This window comes from Osmerus eperlanus, chromosome 5 (genome assembly GCF_963692335.1).
Source record: "Osmerus eperlanus chromosome 5, fOsmEpe2.1, whole genome shotgun sequence".
Lineage (NCBI taxonomy): Eukaryota > Metazoa > Chordata > Actinopteri > Osmeriformes > Osmeridae > Osmerus > Osmerus eperlanus.
In genome coordinates, this window is record NC_085022.1 from 7,288,052 (window position 1) to 7,309,460 (window position 21,409).

At 41.2% G+C, this 21,409-nt stretch overlaps 1 protein-coding gene across 6 annotated transcripts in view; it reads right to left on the minus strand.

Moving 5' to 3' along the window:
* Window positions 1–18,977: 18,977 nt before the first annotated feature.
* ckap5 (cytoskeleton associated protein 5) overlaps window positions 18,978–21,409 on the minus strand; it is a 35,843-nt gene continuing 33,411 nt past the window's right edge. For 4 of the 6 annotated variants that reach the window (XM_062461518.1, XM_062461517.1, XM_062461515.1 and 1 more), the window contains one exon: window positions 18,978–20,150. In XM_062461518.1, coding sequence (XP_062317502.1) covers window positions 19,911–20,150 — 240 coding nt within the window. In that variant the 3' untranslated portion in view covers window positions 18,978–19,910. The remainder of the gene's footprint in view (window positions 20,151–21,409) is intronic. The other 2 variants (XM_062461516.1, XM_062461513.1) reach the window with 1 other exon arrangement.

The following is a 21,409-nucleotide window of genomic DNA, read 5'->3' on the forward strand; positions in this document are numbered from 1 at the left end:
CTAACAGACTCCAAACCATACTTTTGATGTCTCACTACAAGCTCACCATACAAAGTAGTCGATTTAAACATTACATTGCATATAGCCTAGTGTAATGGTGTGACTGTAATGTAAAGCAGACTTGTACACACGTAATGAATTAGTAACAAATTATTTTACTCAGAGTAACTGAATTTAAGCGTGCACATGAGCCACCGTTGTAGACTCTCGTCTCTAATGCACATCGTTGTGTTGTTATCAGCGCCTCCTAGTGGCGTATATCATTAATTGTAATAACTGAAGTCAATATAGGTAGCCTACATTTGCATTTCGATACTCTGAGTAAATATAGTTGTTAATAATAGTTCATTATTTTCATATGAAGAACCTTGTCAATTAATGACACCCTATGATTGCAAATGTACTTTCTGGGTATTATACATATTGGAAACTACAAACTCTCCTGGATACAAATCTGTTTAAATCACTCAGATATCTTTATCACAACTGAAGTTACATAATTTTAAAGTCGACCTGTGTCAAAAAGTGATATGGGAGAAAATCATTTTGTTCGTAATGACGTTGTGAATGTAAATGTCAGTTTAAGTATAGGCTACATTAATAACTTCTCAGCAAGTCATTTCATTGATCAGTTGTTATGGGCTGCTGCAGCACTCAAAAGAGCAGGCAAACTAAGCATTTGATTTGACATGGCTTGAAAATCTTGCTAGCTGACATGTCCAAAAACCGTTGAAATTAATAGTTTTTCATAAGTTATCATATACTTTTTGTACATTACAATGAAGTTTAGGGTGTTAACGATACAAAACATCAAAAATCTCAATTTTGACAGAAAACGATTTTCGATCTTTTATGGCCAATGAGCGGCCGCGACATCCACGGGTTTCCGCAGGCCGCCACACATACTTAAACAATTCTATTCTAAAATGGCCGTGGGGCAGTTAGGCTACATGACAGTAAACAAAAGCTGCAAGACACCCAATGCAACTGCCACGAGACACTTGCATACCACTATCAACAGAACAGTAACTGTCATGTACCAGTGGAGGCGCTGTCACGTACCACTAGCCACTGTCACGTGCCAGTGGAGGCACTGGCATGTACCACTAGCCACTGTCACGTGCCAGTGGAGGCACTGTCACGTACCACTCGCTCCACTGTCACGTACCACTCGCTACAGTACAGTACAGTTTCGGTTCTAACCGCTACTGCAAAACTGTCTTGGGTGAAATGTTCAGAGCAAATGAATAATTGAGTGTCGAACTTCGCCGGGATCTTCTCATAGACAAACAGCAGCCATGCCTGTCGAATGCACATAGCATTTACGACCGTGGTCCATTTTCAATATCCTTGTTATTCAAAACGTTATTCTTTGTAATTGCTTAGTAGCCTACACAGTAGGGATGGGACATATGGCACTGACGCATCGATGCTTGTGTCGCAAAACCAATACGCAGTTTCGAAAATGTGTTTTGGAGCTTGTATCAAATTACGAAACCACGTGATAGATGACGTTCAATGCTTCAAACGTCACGAACTGGTTCAAAGTTTTGCCGCTCTTCTGAACCAGAGCAATAGAAGGAACGAAGCCACCGCTTCTTGTTAACCCTCGTGCTGCCTTCGGGTCACATGACCCAAAGGTTCATAACGAACCATCGTTGTGTTTACCCAATTTTACCCAATACAAAAACAAATAAAAATAATTTTCTTTTAACCTTCGTAATGTGGGGGGTCTGAGACAGCCCAACGGTTAAAAGAAAATGCTTCACTTTGTTTTTGTATGCGGTAAGTTGTCGCAATACGACGGTGGGTCACAATGACTGATGGGTCAGAATGACCCGAAGATAACACAAGGGTTAAAGACAAATCTCACATTGCCAGAGAAGCAGCACCAGGCATCGCTCGAGTTTCTTCCATCAGTCATTATTATTTAGCCAAATCCGTATTGTAATAATTATAAATCCGTGCACTTGAGTGTTGTGTTATTTTATTGAAATGAAACGTAACATGATAGGACTAGGTAGGTCTATACAGTGCCCAGAAAACAAATGTTGATGATTCGTCAATATTGTCAACAGTAATAATAATTAGTAAAAATAAAGTCCCTCCAGTTCACAATAGGCCTACATATCACAAATGTTAAGAATAAGAAAAAATCTGTGTAATCTGGTTTAATTGATATAAAAACCGTATCGTATAAAGTCCGTCCACCCGCATCAACAGTAACGGCTTTTTCGGTGGTGTAGCTGGTTAAAGCGTTGTACGACAACGTATTGATAATGCGAGGCTGGTTACCCGAGTTCGCGCCCCAGTGCAGGGAACCTCGGAAGATATTCTTTTACTGTGAGAAAATGATATAATTCTAACGGCCTTCAGATGTATCGCAACATTTTAATGTGTGAGCACTAATATCAGATAAAAGGGTCAATGACATGACGCCTAAATTTACTGTCCGACTGCATTTTCTTCAGTTAAAAATGATTTAGATTTATAGAAAAAAAACACAATTTATATTTAGTGTCTCTCCCCTTTATGTAACCACATTCATTTTTCAAAAATCATATGGCATTTCAAAAAAAATTGTCACTGAAAGTGTCAAAATATCATGTGGTGCGACCGGTCGGGCATGAGTGCTATTTTGGAAACTTCTGGAAATTTGCTCATAATGTATTCAAATGTATTTTCTGCCCTGTTTGGCATCATTTCCAAAGTGTTTTGTAGTCTTATATGAAATGACAGTACTCTTTTATTGATATTTCTGTTATAATATACAAACAAACTTTGTCCGAGTATGTCCATTTTATGAAATGTCATGCGGTGCGACCATCAAGAAATGACCATTTTGGAGCTTTTATTTTGAATTCCACTGAAAGACAGGAAGTTGCATCATACATCAGTTTGCAAAGGACCCTTGAAAGCAACAAGCAGGTTTGTAACCCTCTCTCATATTTTGAAGAAAGTAACTTTTTGAATGGCTGGTATGTAGTTTCCACTTTTGGATGTCATGTGGTATGACCTCAAAAAGACAATAAATGTTCATTTATATTTACAAATTGATGTTTTGATAGAAAATATCGTAGTGGCCTTCTGCGCGAAACTAGCTAGTTTTATTTAGGTGGCCAATGCTGTGCCTGTAAAATTTGACTGAATAAAAAAAAATCATGTGGTGCGACCAAATATCATGTGGTGCGACCATTAAATGATGCCTTCCAAGACTGATATATATCCAATATCGACAGGTTTTGTGCTTTTCTATTCCTTTGATGGTTTATATACAAATAGTAATTCATTTTAATATTCAATAAACAAGATTTTAAGGCTTTTCACAATTTTTTCATGTATTTCAGAGACAACGGTTAATGATTAGTATTTGTACAATATAATGAGAAAAATACATAAACATAACACTTTATTAATAATAATAATAATATATTTTAATCCATTTTATCAGATGCCGCTGCCAAGTAAGGTAAAGACTTCTCGCCACAGGGAACGCGTCAATTCCGACCCTGCAGCAAGAGCAGAGTACCTTGCCAGGAGAAAAGAAAGGTTTGCTGTAAAATGCAGAAAATAAATTGAAAAGCACCATGAGCTACATATTGTTCTTGTGTGGAGGACATGCATTTTTGCATTGAAATATTCATCTACTGTCATTTGTCTTCAAGAAAACACAACGCTGTAGATTTATGACATTATATCTGTTTCAGCTACCAGAGAAGAAAAGAGCAGGGAAAGATTCACTATGTTAACTCAAGTGAGCTGTCTGGTAGAGAAAAAGAAGCAGACAGAGAAGTGGAGGGCTGCATCCAATTCATATAGGGATAGGAAAAAGATGGCGAATGCTGTATTAGACCTCACACCGCCAGACCTCACACCGCCATCTATGGACAACACCCCGCCAGTTCTGCCTGATGTAGCTGTAGCTCCAGATCCATCAGAAAATGCAGGTCTACCTATCTTAGACCCAGAACCTTTTAATGAGGATTTTAATCCACCAGTCGCGTCCACGCCAGAGAGAGTTGAGAGGAAGAATACTTCAGCTGAGAAATGTAGCAAAAGACTGCAGAAAGAGAAGGGAACACTAGAAAAGCAGGTCTTGTATCTGAGGAAACAGCTGGCAGAAATGAGAAAACAACTAAAGGATAAATGTAGAAGGAGAGAGAAGAGATTGATGGCAAGACAAAGTCAAGGCCTAAGTGAAAAATTCAAGCAAAGGGGAGGCAAGAAACTGTCAGGAGAGAGAAAGCAGGCTGTTATCAAGTTTTTGTCCAGAGATGAAAACAGTTCTCTTTTAGCTGGGAAAAAAGACACCGTCACCAAAAATAAACAGAAGGTACAAAGAAGAGTTCTAACAAAGCCCCTCACTGAGCTCCACACGGAGTATCAGACTGAGGTCGAACAGCATCTGTCCATGTCTTACAGACAATTTGTTCGAAGGCGGCCATTTTACATCACAGAGCCCAAGTCCAAGGACCGAGATACCTGTGTGTAGCCGATGTGTATCGGTGAAACTCACTCCTCAGGTATGTAACAGGCCACCCGCATCAACGAATAGCTAGCTTTTCGTTGGCATAGTTGGTAGTGGTGGCGCTTGGGAAGCCAGAGGTGGTAAGTTCGAACCCAGTGCGGGACGATTTGCACCGATACCTCTGACGGAGCTTGCAAGACCACGTCTGTTACACTGGTGCCGTGACCCGGATCGGTAGGTTAGCATCAGCTAACCGGCCGGAGTGAGTTTGAGGGGTGAATGTAGCCGATGTGTATCGGTGAAACTCACTCCTCAGGTATGTAACAGGCCACCCGCATCAACGAATAGCTAGCTTTTCGTTGGCGTAGTTGGTAGTGGTGGCGCTTGGGAAGCCAGAGGTGGTAAGTTCGAACCCAGTGCGGGACGATTTGCCCGATACCTCTGACGGAGCTTGCAAGACCACGTCTGTTACATGTGCATGTTCAGAACACGAAAACATACGTCTGTTGGTGAACAAACTTGCCAAGAGAGGGCTGCTAAAGACAACCAGCATCTCAGAGTTGGTGGAAATCATTGTATGTGACCCCAAAAATAAGGCATGTATGGATCGTGTTTGTCCTAAGTGCTGCTTTGAAGAAGTTGAATTTCCTGAAACAGACGGTATTACGGTCTCTTGGGAACAATGGGAGCGGGTAACTTCAACAAATGGAGAGAAAACCTTTGCAAATGTTGTAAAGCGCACACATACAGGGCCAATACAGGAATTGAAAGAGCTGTTCCAAAAAAAGCTAGAAGCTTTAGCCATACATCAGTTCAATTGGATCCACCAAACAGAGCAGTTTCGATACATAAAACAAAATCTCACTGACTCTGAAGCGGTTCTTCACATTGATTTCTCAGAGAACTATACATGCAAGATGAGCACAGAGATACAGGCTTATCATTTTGGAGGCAGTCGAAAGCAAGCCACGATCCACACTGCTATCCTCTACACTGTCCATGGCACAAAATCCTTTGCAACACTGTCAGACAGCCTCCGTCATGATGAGCGGGCAGTATGGGCCCACTTGGAGCCCATACTGAAGGAGCTACGGGCAACCTACCCAAAGATTACAGCTTTGCATGTTATAAGTGATGGACCGGTTACACAGTACAGGAACAAAGCAAACTTTTACATGCTTAGTTCCTCACCTCCTCCATCACCGTCTGGTACGCTGCTGCCACTGCCAAGGACAAGAGCAGACTGCAGCGTATCATCCGCACTGCTGAGAAGGTGATTGGCTGCAATCTGCCTACCCTCGAGGACCTGCACACCTCGAGGACCCTGAGGCGAGCGAGGAAGATTGTGGCCGACTCCTCCCACCCTGGACACTCCCTGTTTCAGTCACTCCCCTCCGGCAGAAGGCTGCGGTCCATCAGGACCAATACCTCACGCCACAAAAACAGTTTCTTCCCTTCCGCTGTTGGCCTCTTCAACAAGGCCAAGGGACCACACTGACTCTAATGACTTCTTGCTTAACCCTTTGTTAACCCTTGTGTTATCTTCGGGTCATTCTGACCCATCAGTCATTGTGACCCACCGTCGTATTGCGACAGATTTACCGCATACAAAGACAAAGTGAAGCATTTTCTTTTAACAGCTAGGCTGTCTCAGACCCCCCACATTGCAAAGGTTAAAAGAAAATTATTTTAATTTGTTTTTGTATTGGGTAAAATTGGGTAAACACAACGATGGTTCGTTATGAACCTTTGGGTCATGTGACCCGAAGGCAGCACGAGGGTTAAAACACACTGCTTTTTGCACTGCATTACAAAATTGTATCTTGTACATTTGTATTTTTTGTAATATTTGTATTTTTGTATTTTTATATTGTAATTTACGGCAACTTATATTTTATTGTATATTTAATTATATTCTAATCCCACTTAGTACTGCTAGTTTATGTACCCTTAGTATAGATAGTCCACATATTTAAATTTTAGGTATATGTTTATTGTATGCACCTTCCTGCCAAAGCAAATTCCTTGTCTGTGCAAACTTTCATGGCGAATAAATCCCATTCTGATTCTGATTCTGATACCGTACCTTTCCTGTCTGGATTTGAATATGTTTCATGGAACTATTCTGAACGATCCCATGGAAAGGGTGCCCCGGACGGTATTGGTGGTGCAGTAAAGATGGAGGCAGATCAATACGTTTTACGAGGAGGCGAGCTGCAGACTCCACAGGATTTGTACGAAATGCTGGCCAAAAAGTCAGGATCAAGCATTCATCATCACTGGATAAGCGAAGAGGCAATACAAAAGTATGATGAGCTGATTCCAGACAAGATGATGGCTGTGAAGGGCACCTTAAAGATCCACCAGGTTTTGTCTTCACAAGCTGCACAGATAAGCCATAGGGAGGTATCGTGCTTCTGCAAGCATGCAGAAATGAAGACCTGCTTATGCTACCATCCAGTAAAAGTTGACCTGACGGACACCACATGCCACACTGAGAACGCGTCAACAAATTCTGAGCCACCAATGGAACAAGATAGTCTTCAAGACTTATGTGGAAAGTTTGTGATAATAACATATGATGAGCTTCCATACATTGGCCAGGTCCTTGAGGTTGTGGGAGAGGAGATCAGGGTCAATGCCATGCGGCAGTCAGGAAATAAGAACTTATTCAAGTGGCCACAAACTCCTGATGCCATTTTCTACTAAAGAAGGATGTCCAGTCAGTGATCTCAGAACCTGAGCCAGCAACCTCTCGCTGCTCTAAGTTGAGCAACAATGACTGGAAAAAGTTTGAAAGTTCCTGGGGTTAAAGAAATGCCTATACACCAATCCCAATGGTCCCAGCAGAATGAGTAGGAGTAGTAAAAGGAGCAATTTGATGTTTTGAAAATGAAATGTTTACAAAATGCCATGAATGAAATTCTCTGAAGCGTTTTTCTTTTTTTTTTTATGAAAATGGTATGTTGTGGAAATGAAAATTAAATGTTTACTTTCACCGAAAAAATCTGTTACATTTTAACCCTCGTGCTGCCTTCGGGTCACATGACCCAAAGGTTCATAACGAACCATCGTTGTGTTTACCCAATTTTACCCAATACAAAAACAAATAAAAATAATTTTCTTTTAACCTTCGCAATGTGGGGGGTCTGAGACAGCCCAACGGTTAAAAGAAAATGCTTCACTTTGTTTTTGTATGCGGTAAAGTTGTCGCAATACGACGGTGGGTCACAATGACTGATGGGTCAGAACGACCCGAAGATAACACAAGGGTTAATAAAAATCTGTTTTAGATTTTTGCATGTCAGTTAGTGATCTGTTTTAGATTTTTGTACGTCAGTCAGTCAGTGATCTCAGAACCTGAGCCAGCAACCTCTCGCTGCTCTAAGTTGGGCAAAAATAACTGGGAAAAGTTCAAAAGTTGGGGTTAAAGAAATGCCTATACCCAATCCCAATGGTCCCATCAGAATAAGTTGAAGTAGTAAAATTTGATGTTTTGAAAATGAAATGTTTACAAAATGCCATGGATGAAACGACAAAATGATGTTTGCTTTACTAAAATCTGTTAAATTTGAATAAAAATCTGTGTTAGATTTTTGCATGGAACTTATTGCTTCCTAATATATTGTTTTTTGATCATTTGGTGCGACCACACATCATGTGGTGCGACCAGAAATGGCAATAACTGTATTAAAATCAAAATGCAATATGACATTTCTGAGGCCAAAATTTGAATCTCTGATCGAGTATGCTTAACCCTTGTGTTATCTTCGGGTCATTCTGACCCATCAGTCATTGTGACCCACCGTCGTATTGCGACAGATTTACCGCATACAAAGACAAAGTGAAGCATTTTCTTTTAACCGTTGGGCTGTCTCAGACCCCCCACATTGCAAAGGTTAAAAGAAAATTATTTTAATTTGTTTTTGTATTGGGTAAAATTGGGTAAACACAACGATGGTTCGTTATGAAACTTTGGGTCATGTGACCCGAAGGCAGCACGAGGGTTAAGGGAATTATATTGTTTAGACATTTTTTTCAGTTTTGTGCAATTCACAGGAAAAATGCGTATGTTAACTACATGTAGGTAGGTGACTGTGATGTTATTGAACAAAAACACATATTAACAACTATAGAATTTCAGAAAAAATCCAAATAATTAGTTTCTAAAGACTTCATATTACTGAGAACTTGTAAAATAAATGTAAATAGGTTAAGGAAATATGTTCATTTTTTTTATATTTCACGGTCGCACCACATGACATTTTTAAAGGTCATGGCCAATTCATGAACATGAAAAAACACTAAAATTAGTTTAAATAATTGTTTTATATAAATTCATACATACACAACATTGTTAATGTTTGAACAAATGCAATAAAAAATCATATTTATTGTATTTTAAAATTGGCTTGTTAAAAATCCTTATACGTCATTGACCCAAAAATGAACACATGTAGCCTTAATTAAAATATTAAATAACGTAGGGTAGTCTACCGTCGGAGACAACCACTACGCCTCATTCAGCCAGTTTAAACCGCTGCTATATGACGCTGTTCATTTTCAATGCGCCGATAGTTCGGCTCTTTGGGCCGGCACAATCCGGAAGAAACCACCAAAGCTTCACAAGGCATCGTTCGCCCATCCCTACTACACAGAGCAGCGCGCAGCTAAACTAGCATCGGAGATCTACGCTACCTCGGACTGGGCAAGAACACCAGTGAGTGGGCTGGTCTGGAATATAAATTTGGGGCGTGACAAAGATACAGACCAGAGCCAAAAAAGGCGGTCCCCGGACTGACGTCAGTCCGGTGGCTTTGTTGAAAAGCTAGCGTTTTACAGCCAAATGTTTTCATTTTGAGATTTGCATAGGAAAGAGGTGTCAATGGACTTAAAGGTTCACTGTATGTTCATTTTACCCACCGAACTGTCGTTATTCAACCATGACAAGGTAAAATCGGTTTTGCAATCAATCACCCCTTTTAAAAAAAAAACAGCTTTTTGATATCTATTCAACTTTTTTCAATATCACTGATTATGTTTCATGACTTTTTCAAGCCGTTTCTGAGATTTACATGGGTGTGTACGTGAAACCCTTAGAGTGCAGACTGAAACGCTTACAGTGGAGGGGAGCTTCGGATGTCGTTGAAAAAATATTTCTAGTTTGCCAGCATTGCCACAATATTCGCTCTTCATGCTTCGTTTTTGGATCAAGAGATAGCTAATTTTGTGCTGGTCGTAGACAGTTGTCTGTTGAATCCAACAGACGTACACAATTGTTCAGAGCCCCACGAAAGCGAGACAAAGTCCAACTCTCGCCCCATAGAGACCAATGCAAATCTGGTGACAAAATCGTCAGAGAAAGCAAAAAGAACAAGATTTTGAAACTGCCGGTAGAGTCGTATTCCTGACCGTACAGACATACAAAGGACATCTCTGGTTTCGGCAGTCTTGGGTCTCGGAAAATATCCTTATTTTTGGGATTGGACGAATAGTTTTGCGTCTAGGTTAAAAAAAAGCTTCCTCCTCTTTCAAACTTAACTACTTCAGCATACTTTCAGCTAGAGACACCATTGAACCTTTAAAATGTTTATGTCAGCTATTCCCAAAAATACCTTTCGGTTGCTTTGAAGCTTCAGCTTATAACTTTCTACTAAATGTTCACTATTTGTAGCTTTTTTAGCATGGTCAGCTATCCCCATTCAGGTTTTCAGCGTTCTCACTGCTGTTTCGCAGGAACAGCCTTTTCTAGTTATTATTCTTTTTGCCCCCCTAAAACTCAGTCAATATTTGTACTACATAGACAACCTAGGTGTCAAAAGTTTCGTCTTGGTAGCGATTGAGTTGGAATTTACGTTCCGTTGCACGGTTTAACCCTTGTGTTATCTTCGGGTCATTCTGACCCATCAGTCATTGTGACCCACCGTCGTATTGCGACAGATTTACCGCATACAAAGACAAAGTGAAGCATTTTCTTTTAACAGCTAGGCTGTCTCAGACCCCCCACATTGCAAAGGTTAAAAGAAAATTATTTTAATTTGTTTTTGTATTGGGTAAAATTGGGTAAACACAACGATGGTTCGTTATGAACCTTTGGGTCATGTGACCCGAAGGCAGCACGAGGGTTAACCCTCGTGCTGCCTTCGGGTCACATGATACGGTCTCAGACACGGGTCTGAGACAGCCTAGCTGCTAAAAGAAAATGCTTCACTTTGTCTTTGTATGCGGTAAATTTGTAGCAATACGACGGTGGGTCACAATGACTGATGGGTCAGAATGACCCGAAGATAACACAAGGGTTAAGTAGAAATTAAGTTTTTGTGGCAAAAAAGTGAAGCTAACGGTGGCTAACTTGCTAGCCACAGTCAATGACGCTACTTACGTCACTAACGTCATGAAAACTCGCGTGACTACCTCTAGCAGAACATTAGTTTAGCAGCTCGTTAACTTCTGGGAGATAGCTAGGCTAACTGCTTTACTGCAAGCAGAGAATGTCTAATATAGAGAGAACCATATATATATATATATATGGAGAGAACTGCCACTCTCGGGAAACTTCCGGGTTCTGAACTGGTTGCAGTTCCACTCTAGTTCCATATGAGGGCGCTAACGGTCGAGTGCAGAATGAATGGAGGTCTATGGAGCTATACCCCTCAAAATCCACTTTTCTCAGGATATCATTTTTTGTCTAATAATTTGAATTCTGAATTCGAAAGGGGAGGCAAAAAAAATACACACCGCTGGGTGATAGATTTTTTAAAAAGTAGGCTTTCTGTTCTAAAAAGCCTTTTAAAATGTCATTGACGTCATACACATCATACACATATCTAATCCCACTTAGTACTGCTAGTTTATGTACCCTTAGTTTAGATAGTCCACATATTTAAATTTTAGGTCCCTATATGTTTATTGTATGCACCTTCCTGCCAAAGCAAATTCCTTGTCTGTGCAAACTTTCATGGCGAATAAATCCCATTCTGATTCTTGTACGGCCTGAGATACTGCTTGACGGCAAGCTCTGGTTACTTCCACTTTTCTCTCGAGGCATCGACAACACAGCTGACAGGTTAGGCTCTCCCTGTCAATACACATGCTAGAAAGAGTTTTGGTTTGCTAATGTTGTTGCTAATGTTGCTAATGCTCTGACATTCTGGTTCTGCTTCGGATGCCATCAAGCGGGATCTCTGGTCGTAGTCAGTACTTCACTAACCAATCAGCATTCGTTAGCAGAATGCTAGCGTGTTATGGGCAACAACGACTTACCCTGTAAGAAATAGAAAGGAAATAAGTACTCGTTTATTCAACTTTAGACCTTTAATCTATGTTGAACATGCAAAAACTACAATCAAATCTGAGATTTCTCAACGACAATCAGGTGAAAGTGACAAATTTAGCCGTTTAGCTCCATAGACTCCCATTCATTCTGCACTCGACCGCGATCACTCCCAGTGGAACTCTGGTGGAACTGCAACAAAATTCGATACAATGGGGCTTAATAGGGAGTGGCCAGGCTCTCCTTAACCCTTGTGTTATCTTCGGGTCATTCTGACCCATCAGTCATTGTGACCCACCTTCGTATTGCGACAGATTTACCGCATACAAAGACAAAGTGAAGCATATTCTTTTAACCGTTGGGCTGTCTCAGACCCCCCACATTGCAAAGGTTAAAAGAAAATTATTTTAATTTGTTTTTGTATTGGGTAAAATTGGGTAAACACAACGATGATTCGTTATGAACCTTTGGGTCATGTGACCCGAAGGCAGCACGAGGGTTAACCCTTGTGTTATCTTCGGGTCATTCTGACCCATCAGTCATTGTGACCCACCGTCGTATTGCGACAGATTTACCGCATACAAAGACAAAGTGAAGCATTTTCTTTTAACAGCTAGGCTGTCTCAGACCCCCCACATTGCAAAGGTTAAAAGAAAATTATTTTAATTTGTTTTTGTATTGGGTAAAATTGGGTAAACACAACGATGGTTCGTTATGAACCTTTGGGTCATGTGACCCGAAGGCAGCACGAGGGTTAAAGGAGACATGACATGCTGTTTTTGGATGCTTTTATATAGGCCTTAGTGGTCCCCTAATACTCTAAGTCTCTTTCCCGAAATTCAGCCTTGGTGCAAAATTACAGCCACTACTAGCAGTCCCACAAGGAGCTTTCCTCAGAACGCGTTGTTTTGGTGTACGTAGCTTTAAATGCTAATGAGGAGCGGAGGGGTGGGGTGGCACCATGCGCTAATGTTTACAATGGATGTATCGCAATGGCTGTAGCCCCGTTGCTGTAAGATGCCTCGAATTTTCCCATTCTCATCTGATAACCCTGGTTTGCAGAGGTACACGCTCAGTCATTTCAATGAGTGGAAAGGCGGATATCGCGCACGCCATAACACCAACAGCAGAACGGTTATCCAAATAACAAGAAGTGTACAACATTCACGTTACAGCATGTGTATTCACACACATACTTGATGCTATCTACCTTTCCATTAGCGACAGTAACTCAGCTGTTAGCTGCAGAGCTAATGTTACAGCCACATTCTAAGGGTAGCAAGCTAGGTAACCATATACAGTAAAGCTACAAAATGATATAGCGTTAGTTAACTTACTTGTCCGAGGTTAGTAGCTGGACGAAGCAGAGTTAGTACTGATCCAGAATTTAATTTCAGCAAGGCCAGTTTTGTATTAGCTCAAGTTGAGGAAACAGTGGCTGAAGTGTTTGGCGCAGACATACATAACAAATGCGCCTACAAAAGAAGTTGTGTAGGCGCATTTCCAGAGAAAATACAATTAACATACTGGGTCATCAGAGGCTCAGATGAAGTAACTGTTCCTCCTTGCGACGTCACAAAGAGGAGATTTTCAAACAGAGCAATTGAGCCTTCATTTTCTCAAAGGCGGAGAAGAACACCCAGGGCTTGGTTTACACTGATCAAAAATTATAGCCACTGGGGGACCAAAGGCAGGCTAGGGGAACTCATATTAATGTTAAATAACCACCTGTGATGTGTAATGTACAATATAAGCTGATATTGTTAAGGAAGTACATCTACTTTCGGGAAACAGTAGTCTACTATTTCACTGAAGTATTAGCATCATGACATTAGCCTCTGTTGCCCGGGCAACACATACTACAGTGGTCTATGATGCATCTGTTTTCAATCGTTAAAATAAACATTCCTCACAAATACATTTTCGTTGTAGTATTTATTATGACATTATTTTACAAGTAAACGATTTGTTGGTGAAATTATCATTACTACTATCTGTGGTTTCAAACCAGTGTAACGTTAGCTCACTGCAACGCTGTAGCCTACGCGAGACACACTAGTAGCTAACTAAAACATCTCCACAGCTGTTTAGGAAGTCAAACGGCGACAGAACATGTTCGGCACTCCCCATACTTAAATCAAGTCTTTCAATAGTTGAAACTATCTGACTACTAACCTGAACTTCATTAACACAGCCTAAACTTTGTCAATCTGTTGATGAAAATAATTAATTTCAGCCTAAACCGTACAACGGAACGTTAAATCCAATTCAACCAACGCAATCGCTACCAAGACGAACACAGCAGTAGTCTAGTACTGTACTGTAGTAGTACAATTTACCGGGGCAGCTTCTCCACACAGGGCTATTGCATTTTGCGTTGTTACTGACAATGATCGCTACCAGTGAGCTTTTTATGAATGAGGGATTTTCCCCTCAATAAATGTCAAGCTTATTTACGTTTTTGGGGTCATATTTTCAGTTAGCAGATGGTACTGTTTGAATCGAGATTTCATTTTCTACTGCCGGTAACCTATTAGAATAATCTTCAAAAGGGGTTCTTTATTAATGAATGAATGCAATATGAGTAGGCTAAATGCCTGAAAATATCACGAGAAGGGGAAAAACTTAAAAGGACGTTTAAGTCATAGAGATTAGGTCAATTTTTACGTCGGTCTGCCAATTTTTTTCGTTTTGATTCAACTATGAGGCTGCCTCTTGCAGGGGAAATGAGAAGACATCTATTTCATTGTACACTTCACTCGTATTTTGAGTTGTAAATGAGCAGCAAAAAAGTACGCATTTTTATATAAAATATACAGAAATATAAGTTGTAAAAATGTAATTAAAAAACGGACCCCTGTGCAACCGACGCAAGCAAGCACACCCTACAATTTCCCCATAAATTGTACCCTCTCTAGTTTGTCTTGCTTCTCTCTTCTGACAAGACCTTTAGTTTATACTCCTCTGAATTTTATTTCAAGTATATGACACAGGATTCCTATCCAAGCTAAAATGTTCCTCCATGATGTTCTCTTCATGCTCAATTTGAACCATGTTAGTCCTCTCTCAAGCTGCTTTCGGCACATCTGATGCTGAGATTAGTGATCAACTAATCCGAGACAATAAGAAAAACTGGGTTTTGGAAGAGTTCATAGACTTTAATTATCTGTGGCTAGCTGGAAGCAGAATGTGTGGTCCGAATTGGCCCGACCCTCAAGTATCACTTGAAACCTACACAGCCTTTCTGCCTCTCCAGTAACACTGCTAGTCCACCAAGAACATTAAGTCTTCCAGCCACTAACACAAAGTCTTAGCCACTTGCTTTGTAGAGGGCTCTGCTGCTAAGGTCAGTGGGACTACAGAGGATCTGAGGGGTTAAGGTCCTGCTACAAAAATACCTCTACTACCACACAGTCTCTCACACACACATCCACATGCACACATGATTAAAATGCAGAGCACCCATAATAAATAAAAAGCCTGGAACCTAATTGTAAAACATTTAGAAGTAGCTAGGCCCCACTAACTGCTAAGCAAACAGACCAAAGTAATGGATTCTTCCATCTTCCCCACCCTTCTATCACTCTGCTCCTGTAGGTTCACACCCAGACTTGCTCTGGTAATCCCTCAGACACAAACACACATCACACTCCCTCCCCCGACCGACCGAAAATACATTTATGGGACTCTGGATGATCTGGCCATCATTGTTGCCGGTTACGCAGTATTCACATACCCCTTGGTTTCAAGTAAGCTCCCGAAAACACTTGGTTTTAAGGGGTATGTACCCCTACCCCTACCTACCCCTCGATCAAAACAAGTATTGGGATAGCCCTTACTCTCACGTGAACGTGCAAAACTAAGGGGTAGGGGTAAGACATAGAATTGGGATTTGACATCTCTTAGTCTGCCTGCACTGCTGAGCACACTGAGCCACCCAGGGAGGTAGATCTCACACACACACAGATGCACACACACCTGCACATACACACGTACCACACACATTCACATACACTCGCTTTCTCTCTCTCCTTTCTTTCTCTCACATACACATACTCTCTCTCTCACACACCAAGTGTCCCCGCTTAGTGATGTATTGTGTATGAGAGAAAATGAAAATGTGTTCTTTTAGCTGAAAACAAATTAGCAAGACAAGCGCTTCTTAAATAGTTTTGTGTGATTCAAAGAAGTCATTACACTAATCTGGGCCTTATAACAAAAGAACCATTTTAGTGGACTTTGGTGAGAAAATCAAACACACATATTGCCTAAGAGGCTTTGGCCACAGGGAGGTGGTGAGCTCCATACCAATGTGCAGCTTTAACAAGCACCCTGTCTCACATCCTGGGAAAATAGGTTTAGAAGGAATACAGAATATTTCTCAAAGCAGACTGTCAAAATAAAGTTAGTATGAAGCCTCAAGGATCTGTAAATTTTCCATGATTTATCTTGTATTGACATGTGCTAACTCATCCTCTGCTAAATTGTTCGTTAGTGATCGTTCTCAGGTGCTTTCAGGAAAAGGAATACAGAATACTAAGAGTCAGAGAACAGAGATCTGATGTCAGGAAGCAGCTTGGCCTGACAGAGAAGACCAGTAGTAACTGTGTGACACTGTACCAACACATTCCCCTTCTCTGCTAAAGGACTAGTCAATAAACAGCAGACGTCACAGATTACACCTTTAACTAATTATACCATCATGCTCTGTTAATCTCATGAATTCTAACGGCTTTATTCAATGTCCTGGTCCTGGTTTTCAGCTGATTGTCCAGGAGGAAGCATATCCAGGAGTTCAGTAGAGAAGACATGCAGCTGGAGAAAGTTGTGTATTGAGTTTACATATTCATGGTGAATGGACTAAAGGACAGACAAATACATTTGCTTAACAGCATGGTTACATTGTTTTCTTTCAATTTCCCTTCCGTCAATTTCTAATCCACACCAATACATGTCATCACATTGTATTCTTACGCAGTGCAATGAATGGAATCACGTTTGTGTCTGGTGACATTTCATGCGCTGATGGTGTTAGTTTGTGACAGAATCTTAGCCCCCTTAACAAATCCTTTATGACGTCCTCATCTGCTCCCATACAGACTCACCAGACCTCAGGATCAATGCATGTGAATGGATCCCCAGGTCTCCTCTGTCAGCCTCCACAACTGTTTGCATGCCCCCTGTTGTTCACTGTAATTACTGCCCTCACACTAGAACAATACCTCAGCACCTCTAGTCTATTAGGGCCCATTAGAGACTGGAGGCCCCATTCACGACTTGCTCACTAATTGTATGTGATATGTATTATTTTCATGCTGTGAATATAATATTTAAAGATTCTGTTTTTGCTGAACCAGAGTCAGTCAGTGAAACATCAGTCCAAAACATCCCAAACAGGGCTTTGCATTCCTGTTACAAAGTGACAAAGGACACAAGAAAGATAAACAGACAAAATATAAATGATGCTTTATGTGTGGAAATGTAGACTGCCACCACAACCATAACTCTATCAATCCACAAACAAGTACACCTGTTTTAGCCATGTAGCTCAGCTTGTAGTATCCACCGGCACTGAGAACAAAGCCTGTGTAACAACTTTATTTTTTATTTATTTTGCCATTTTATTCAAAAAATTATAATAAAAAAGAATATTGCATTGATCGGATTTGCACCCAATTTCATTGCACACGCACAATAACAATAAAGATTCGACATATTCGATATTCTGTATAACCTGGACTGAATAAATGTTCCTGACTAGGATTAGAGACTGACTTGGGCCAGAGAGAACCAGAGACTAGGACCAGAGACTAGGGCCAGAGACTAGGGCCAGAGCCTGACCAAGCAGGTCATGCCAGACCAAGCATGCCCTCTGCTGACAGACATCTAGAAGCAACTAACCCTGTAAAAACTTCCTTGATCAATTGAAACTATGTCCACACTTCACACATGTAGGGTTGGGCATTACTCAGGGGAATTCTCAGGTGCTTGTCATTATGATGGAAAGCTGCACCACACTCTTAGCAGCAGTAGGGTCTCTCTGTTTTGTGAGCTTTTGAAAGTAAAGCAAAGCTGCTAACCCTAACCTTGATTTGAGCAAGCGCAGTAAACCTAGGTAGGTCAATTCGACAAGTTTTATAGAATGAATGTTAGAATGTATTTAGTCATTTATTCCCATCACCCCTGGCAGACACACCCCTGAATGTGACACAACATGTGGGAAAGAAGCCGTTTCCCACTAGTTTCCACACATCCAGACGCCCTCCCCAAACTAGGAGCATTGTACAACCCAACCTGGGAAAAACCCTACAATTCACACATTTGAAGTTTCCCCCCATAGTCTCAAATTGTCCCAGCTCCTTGTTGTTGGAGTTTTTAGTCTGTTTTGTTCTCTTGGTTTGGGGGGAAGGGTGAAAGAACAACACAAGCCTGGCCATTGTAGCCTATCCACCTCCATTCTCCTCCACTAACCCCTTTAAGAGCTGTGTGGAAATCTCAACAGTCTCCGGTTGGCCAGCTTTCTTTAGTGGGGTGCCACCTATTTGAAGCTCATAAAACAATATTTAGGTTTGATTCTGTGCTGTGTGCGTGTCAGCCTTCTGAAAGGGCTCCATTGATGCAGGGTTAAGGTTGTGGCGTGGGGCAGAGGGGATGGGCTGTCAGCGCCTCAGAGCAGGCCGGAGCGGGAGGGGTGCTGGCGTCCTCTTGCTTGGGGTTAGCATTGATGCTGGTTTAACTGCATAATGGGATTGAAACCGAGCCACGGTATTTATGTCGCTTCACATTTCATCAGACGGCCAGTGTGAATAAGAGTCGGCGGTACCGCGGTTTAATCCAAAACTAAAGCCAAAATAATTAGGGGGCTCGGCCTAATCCCCTGTGGACTCTCTGGGGTCTGTGGAGTCGAACACAGGAAGAAACCCGGGATTTCTGTTGGCAGGCCACCAAAACCCAAGCATTTGAATGGACCAATCAGGTGGAAGCTATGGGGTGAGTGACCAAATTGCAGGACCTATAGATTGGGATTAGGAATATGATCTGGTGAGAATACAGGGATGAGTGGTGGATGACAGTGGGCTACATGAAAATCGCATGATGGAAATACAGAAACATGAAATGTATCGCTTTAAATTATGATTAGTCTTTTTGTCATTGTGACTTTTAACATTTAAAATTTGATGTTTTTAAACTACTCAACAAACACGGTGTAGACGAGAACACATGACGGTGCATATATTGGTAGTTTGTAAAAAAAAAAAAAAAACTTTATTGCAATTTTCACTATCGATTATACAGTCAAACTCAAGAGTAACATCTTAAGACTACTTCCATTAGAATTAATACAAAACAATGCATCAGAATTAGCAACATTATGCTACAATACGCCAGATGTCGGGAATTATTAAACCAGAGATTTAATAAGCAGCCTGGAGTAACGCAAAATGTATTTACAAAAAACAAAACATCAATTACTTCATGCCATGCTCCTCTACTTCTGGAACAGAACAGATCCTTCAAGTTTATGTTGACAAGAACTTCTTAAACGTAAAAAGCAACAGAGTGAAGTAGAAGGTGACAGGCTGGGAGGCCGGGAGATTAGAAGAAGAGACCATGTTAAGAACATGGATGACTAAAATCTCTAACAAAGAAGAGCTTTAAGTTACACACATTCTTACAGCATTCTGCACGTGGAAACTGTACACTGAAACCCTAACAGGACACATAAAAGCTTGAGTGGTTAGCGACCATGAGTATATACAAACATATTGTGCCACAATGCTAAACAAAGTAGTCCACTTATATTTTTATACAATTAGACACTTGTTCAATTTTTTTTCTCCTTTTTCTGAATGTATACACAGAGTGAGCACTGAGAAGGAGTGCCTGGGTAAGAGCAGGATGTCAAATGGGCTGGGGGGGGGGGGGGGGGGGGAGGGTGAGATTACATGGGGGACTAAAGAGGCAAAAGACCCAGACCTTATATGCATCCCAAATATGAGATAGAGAACTTGTGGTGCACTTTGATTCCTAGTGCGCTTCATTACCCTCTGTTTCAACTCTGACCAGCTACATAAATCAAGTTCACCCCAAGCAAGTTGGACATATTTCCTGTACATATTAGAGCCAGGTCTTTATTACAGTGTGTTGATTTGGTAAACCAGTGCAGGCCTACTGGCGGTTGCTCTTGATGCGCTCCAGCCTCTTCTTGAGGTCGTCGAGGTTGGCGGAGGGGGAGGAGGAGCGGGTAGGGGAGTGGGAGTGGGCGGGGTCGTGCTGGTACAGCTCCCGAGACTCCTTCAGTTGGGACAGCTTGCTGTGGAGCATGTCTGTGGACGACGCCACCGAGGGCTTGGAGAGCAGGGAGGTGACGGGGGGGCGCTCTCTCTCCTCCTCACCACCCTGCTGCTGCTGTGGGAGAAGACAAAAGAACTAGAGGATACAATTTCTGGGGAAATTGTAGGGTGTGCTTGCTTGGGTTGGTTGCACAGGGGTCCGTTTTTTAATTACATTTTTACAACTGATATTTCTGTATATTTTATATAAAAATGCATAGGACCTACTTATTATTTATAAAGATTACATAAATTTAAAAGCATCTTTTTTTGCTGCTCATTTACAACTCAAAATACGAGTGAAGTGTAGAATGAAATATGATGTCTTCTCATTTCCCCTGCAAGAGGCAGCCTCATAGCTGAATCAAAAGGAATACATTTGGCAGACCGGTGTAAAAATTGACCTAATCTCTATGACTTAAACGTCCTTTTAAGTTTTCCCTTCTCGTGATATTTTCAGGCATTTAGCCTAGGCTACTCATATTGCATTCATTCATTAATAAAGAACCCCCTTTGAAGATTATTCTACGACGTTACCGGCAGTAGAAGATGGAATCGCGATTCAAACAGTACCATCTGCTAACTGAAAATATGCCCCCAAAAACGTATATAAGCTTGACATTTATTTAGTGGAAAATCGCTCATTTATAAAAAGCTCACTGGTAGCCATCATTGTCAGTAACAACGCAAAAAATAGCCCTGTGCGGGCTATATCGCAATGAAGTTCAGGTTAGTAGTCAGATAGTTTCACCTATTGAAAGACTTTTGATTTAAGTAAGGGGAGTGCCGAACATGTTCTGTCGCCGTTTGACTTCCTAAACAGCTGTGTAGATGTTTTTGTAGTGTGCCTCGTCTAGGCTACAGCGTTGCAGTGAGCAACACTGGTTTGAAACCACAGGTAATGATAATTTCACCAACAAATCGTTTACTTGTAATGTAATGTCATAATAAATCCTACAACGAAAATGTATTTGTGAGGAATGTTTATTTTAACGATTGAAAACAGATGCATCATAGACCACTGTAGTATGTGTTGCCCGGGCAACAGAGGCTAATGTCATGCTAATGCTTCAGTGAAATAGTAGACTACCGTTTCCGAAAGTAGGGCCTACTTCCTTAATATCAGCTAATACTGTACATGTACAGGTAGTCACGCGTGTTTTCGTGACATTAGTGACGTAGTGACGTTAGTAACGTCAGTGACTGTGGCTAGCAAATTAGCCACCGTTAGCTTCACTTTTCGCCACAAAAACGTAACTTGAGCCAAAACCATGCAACGGAACGTAAATCCCAATAGAAGCAACTCAATCGCTACCAAGACGAAACTTTTGACAC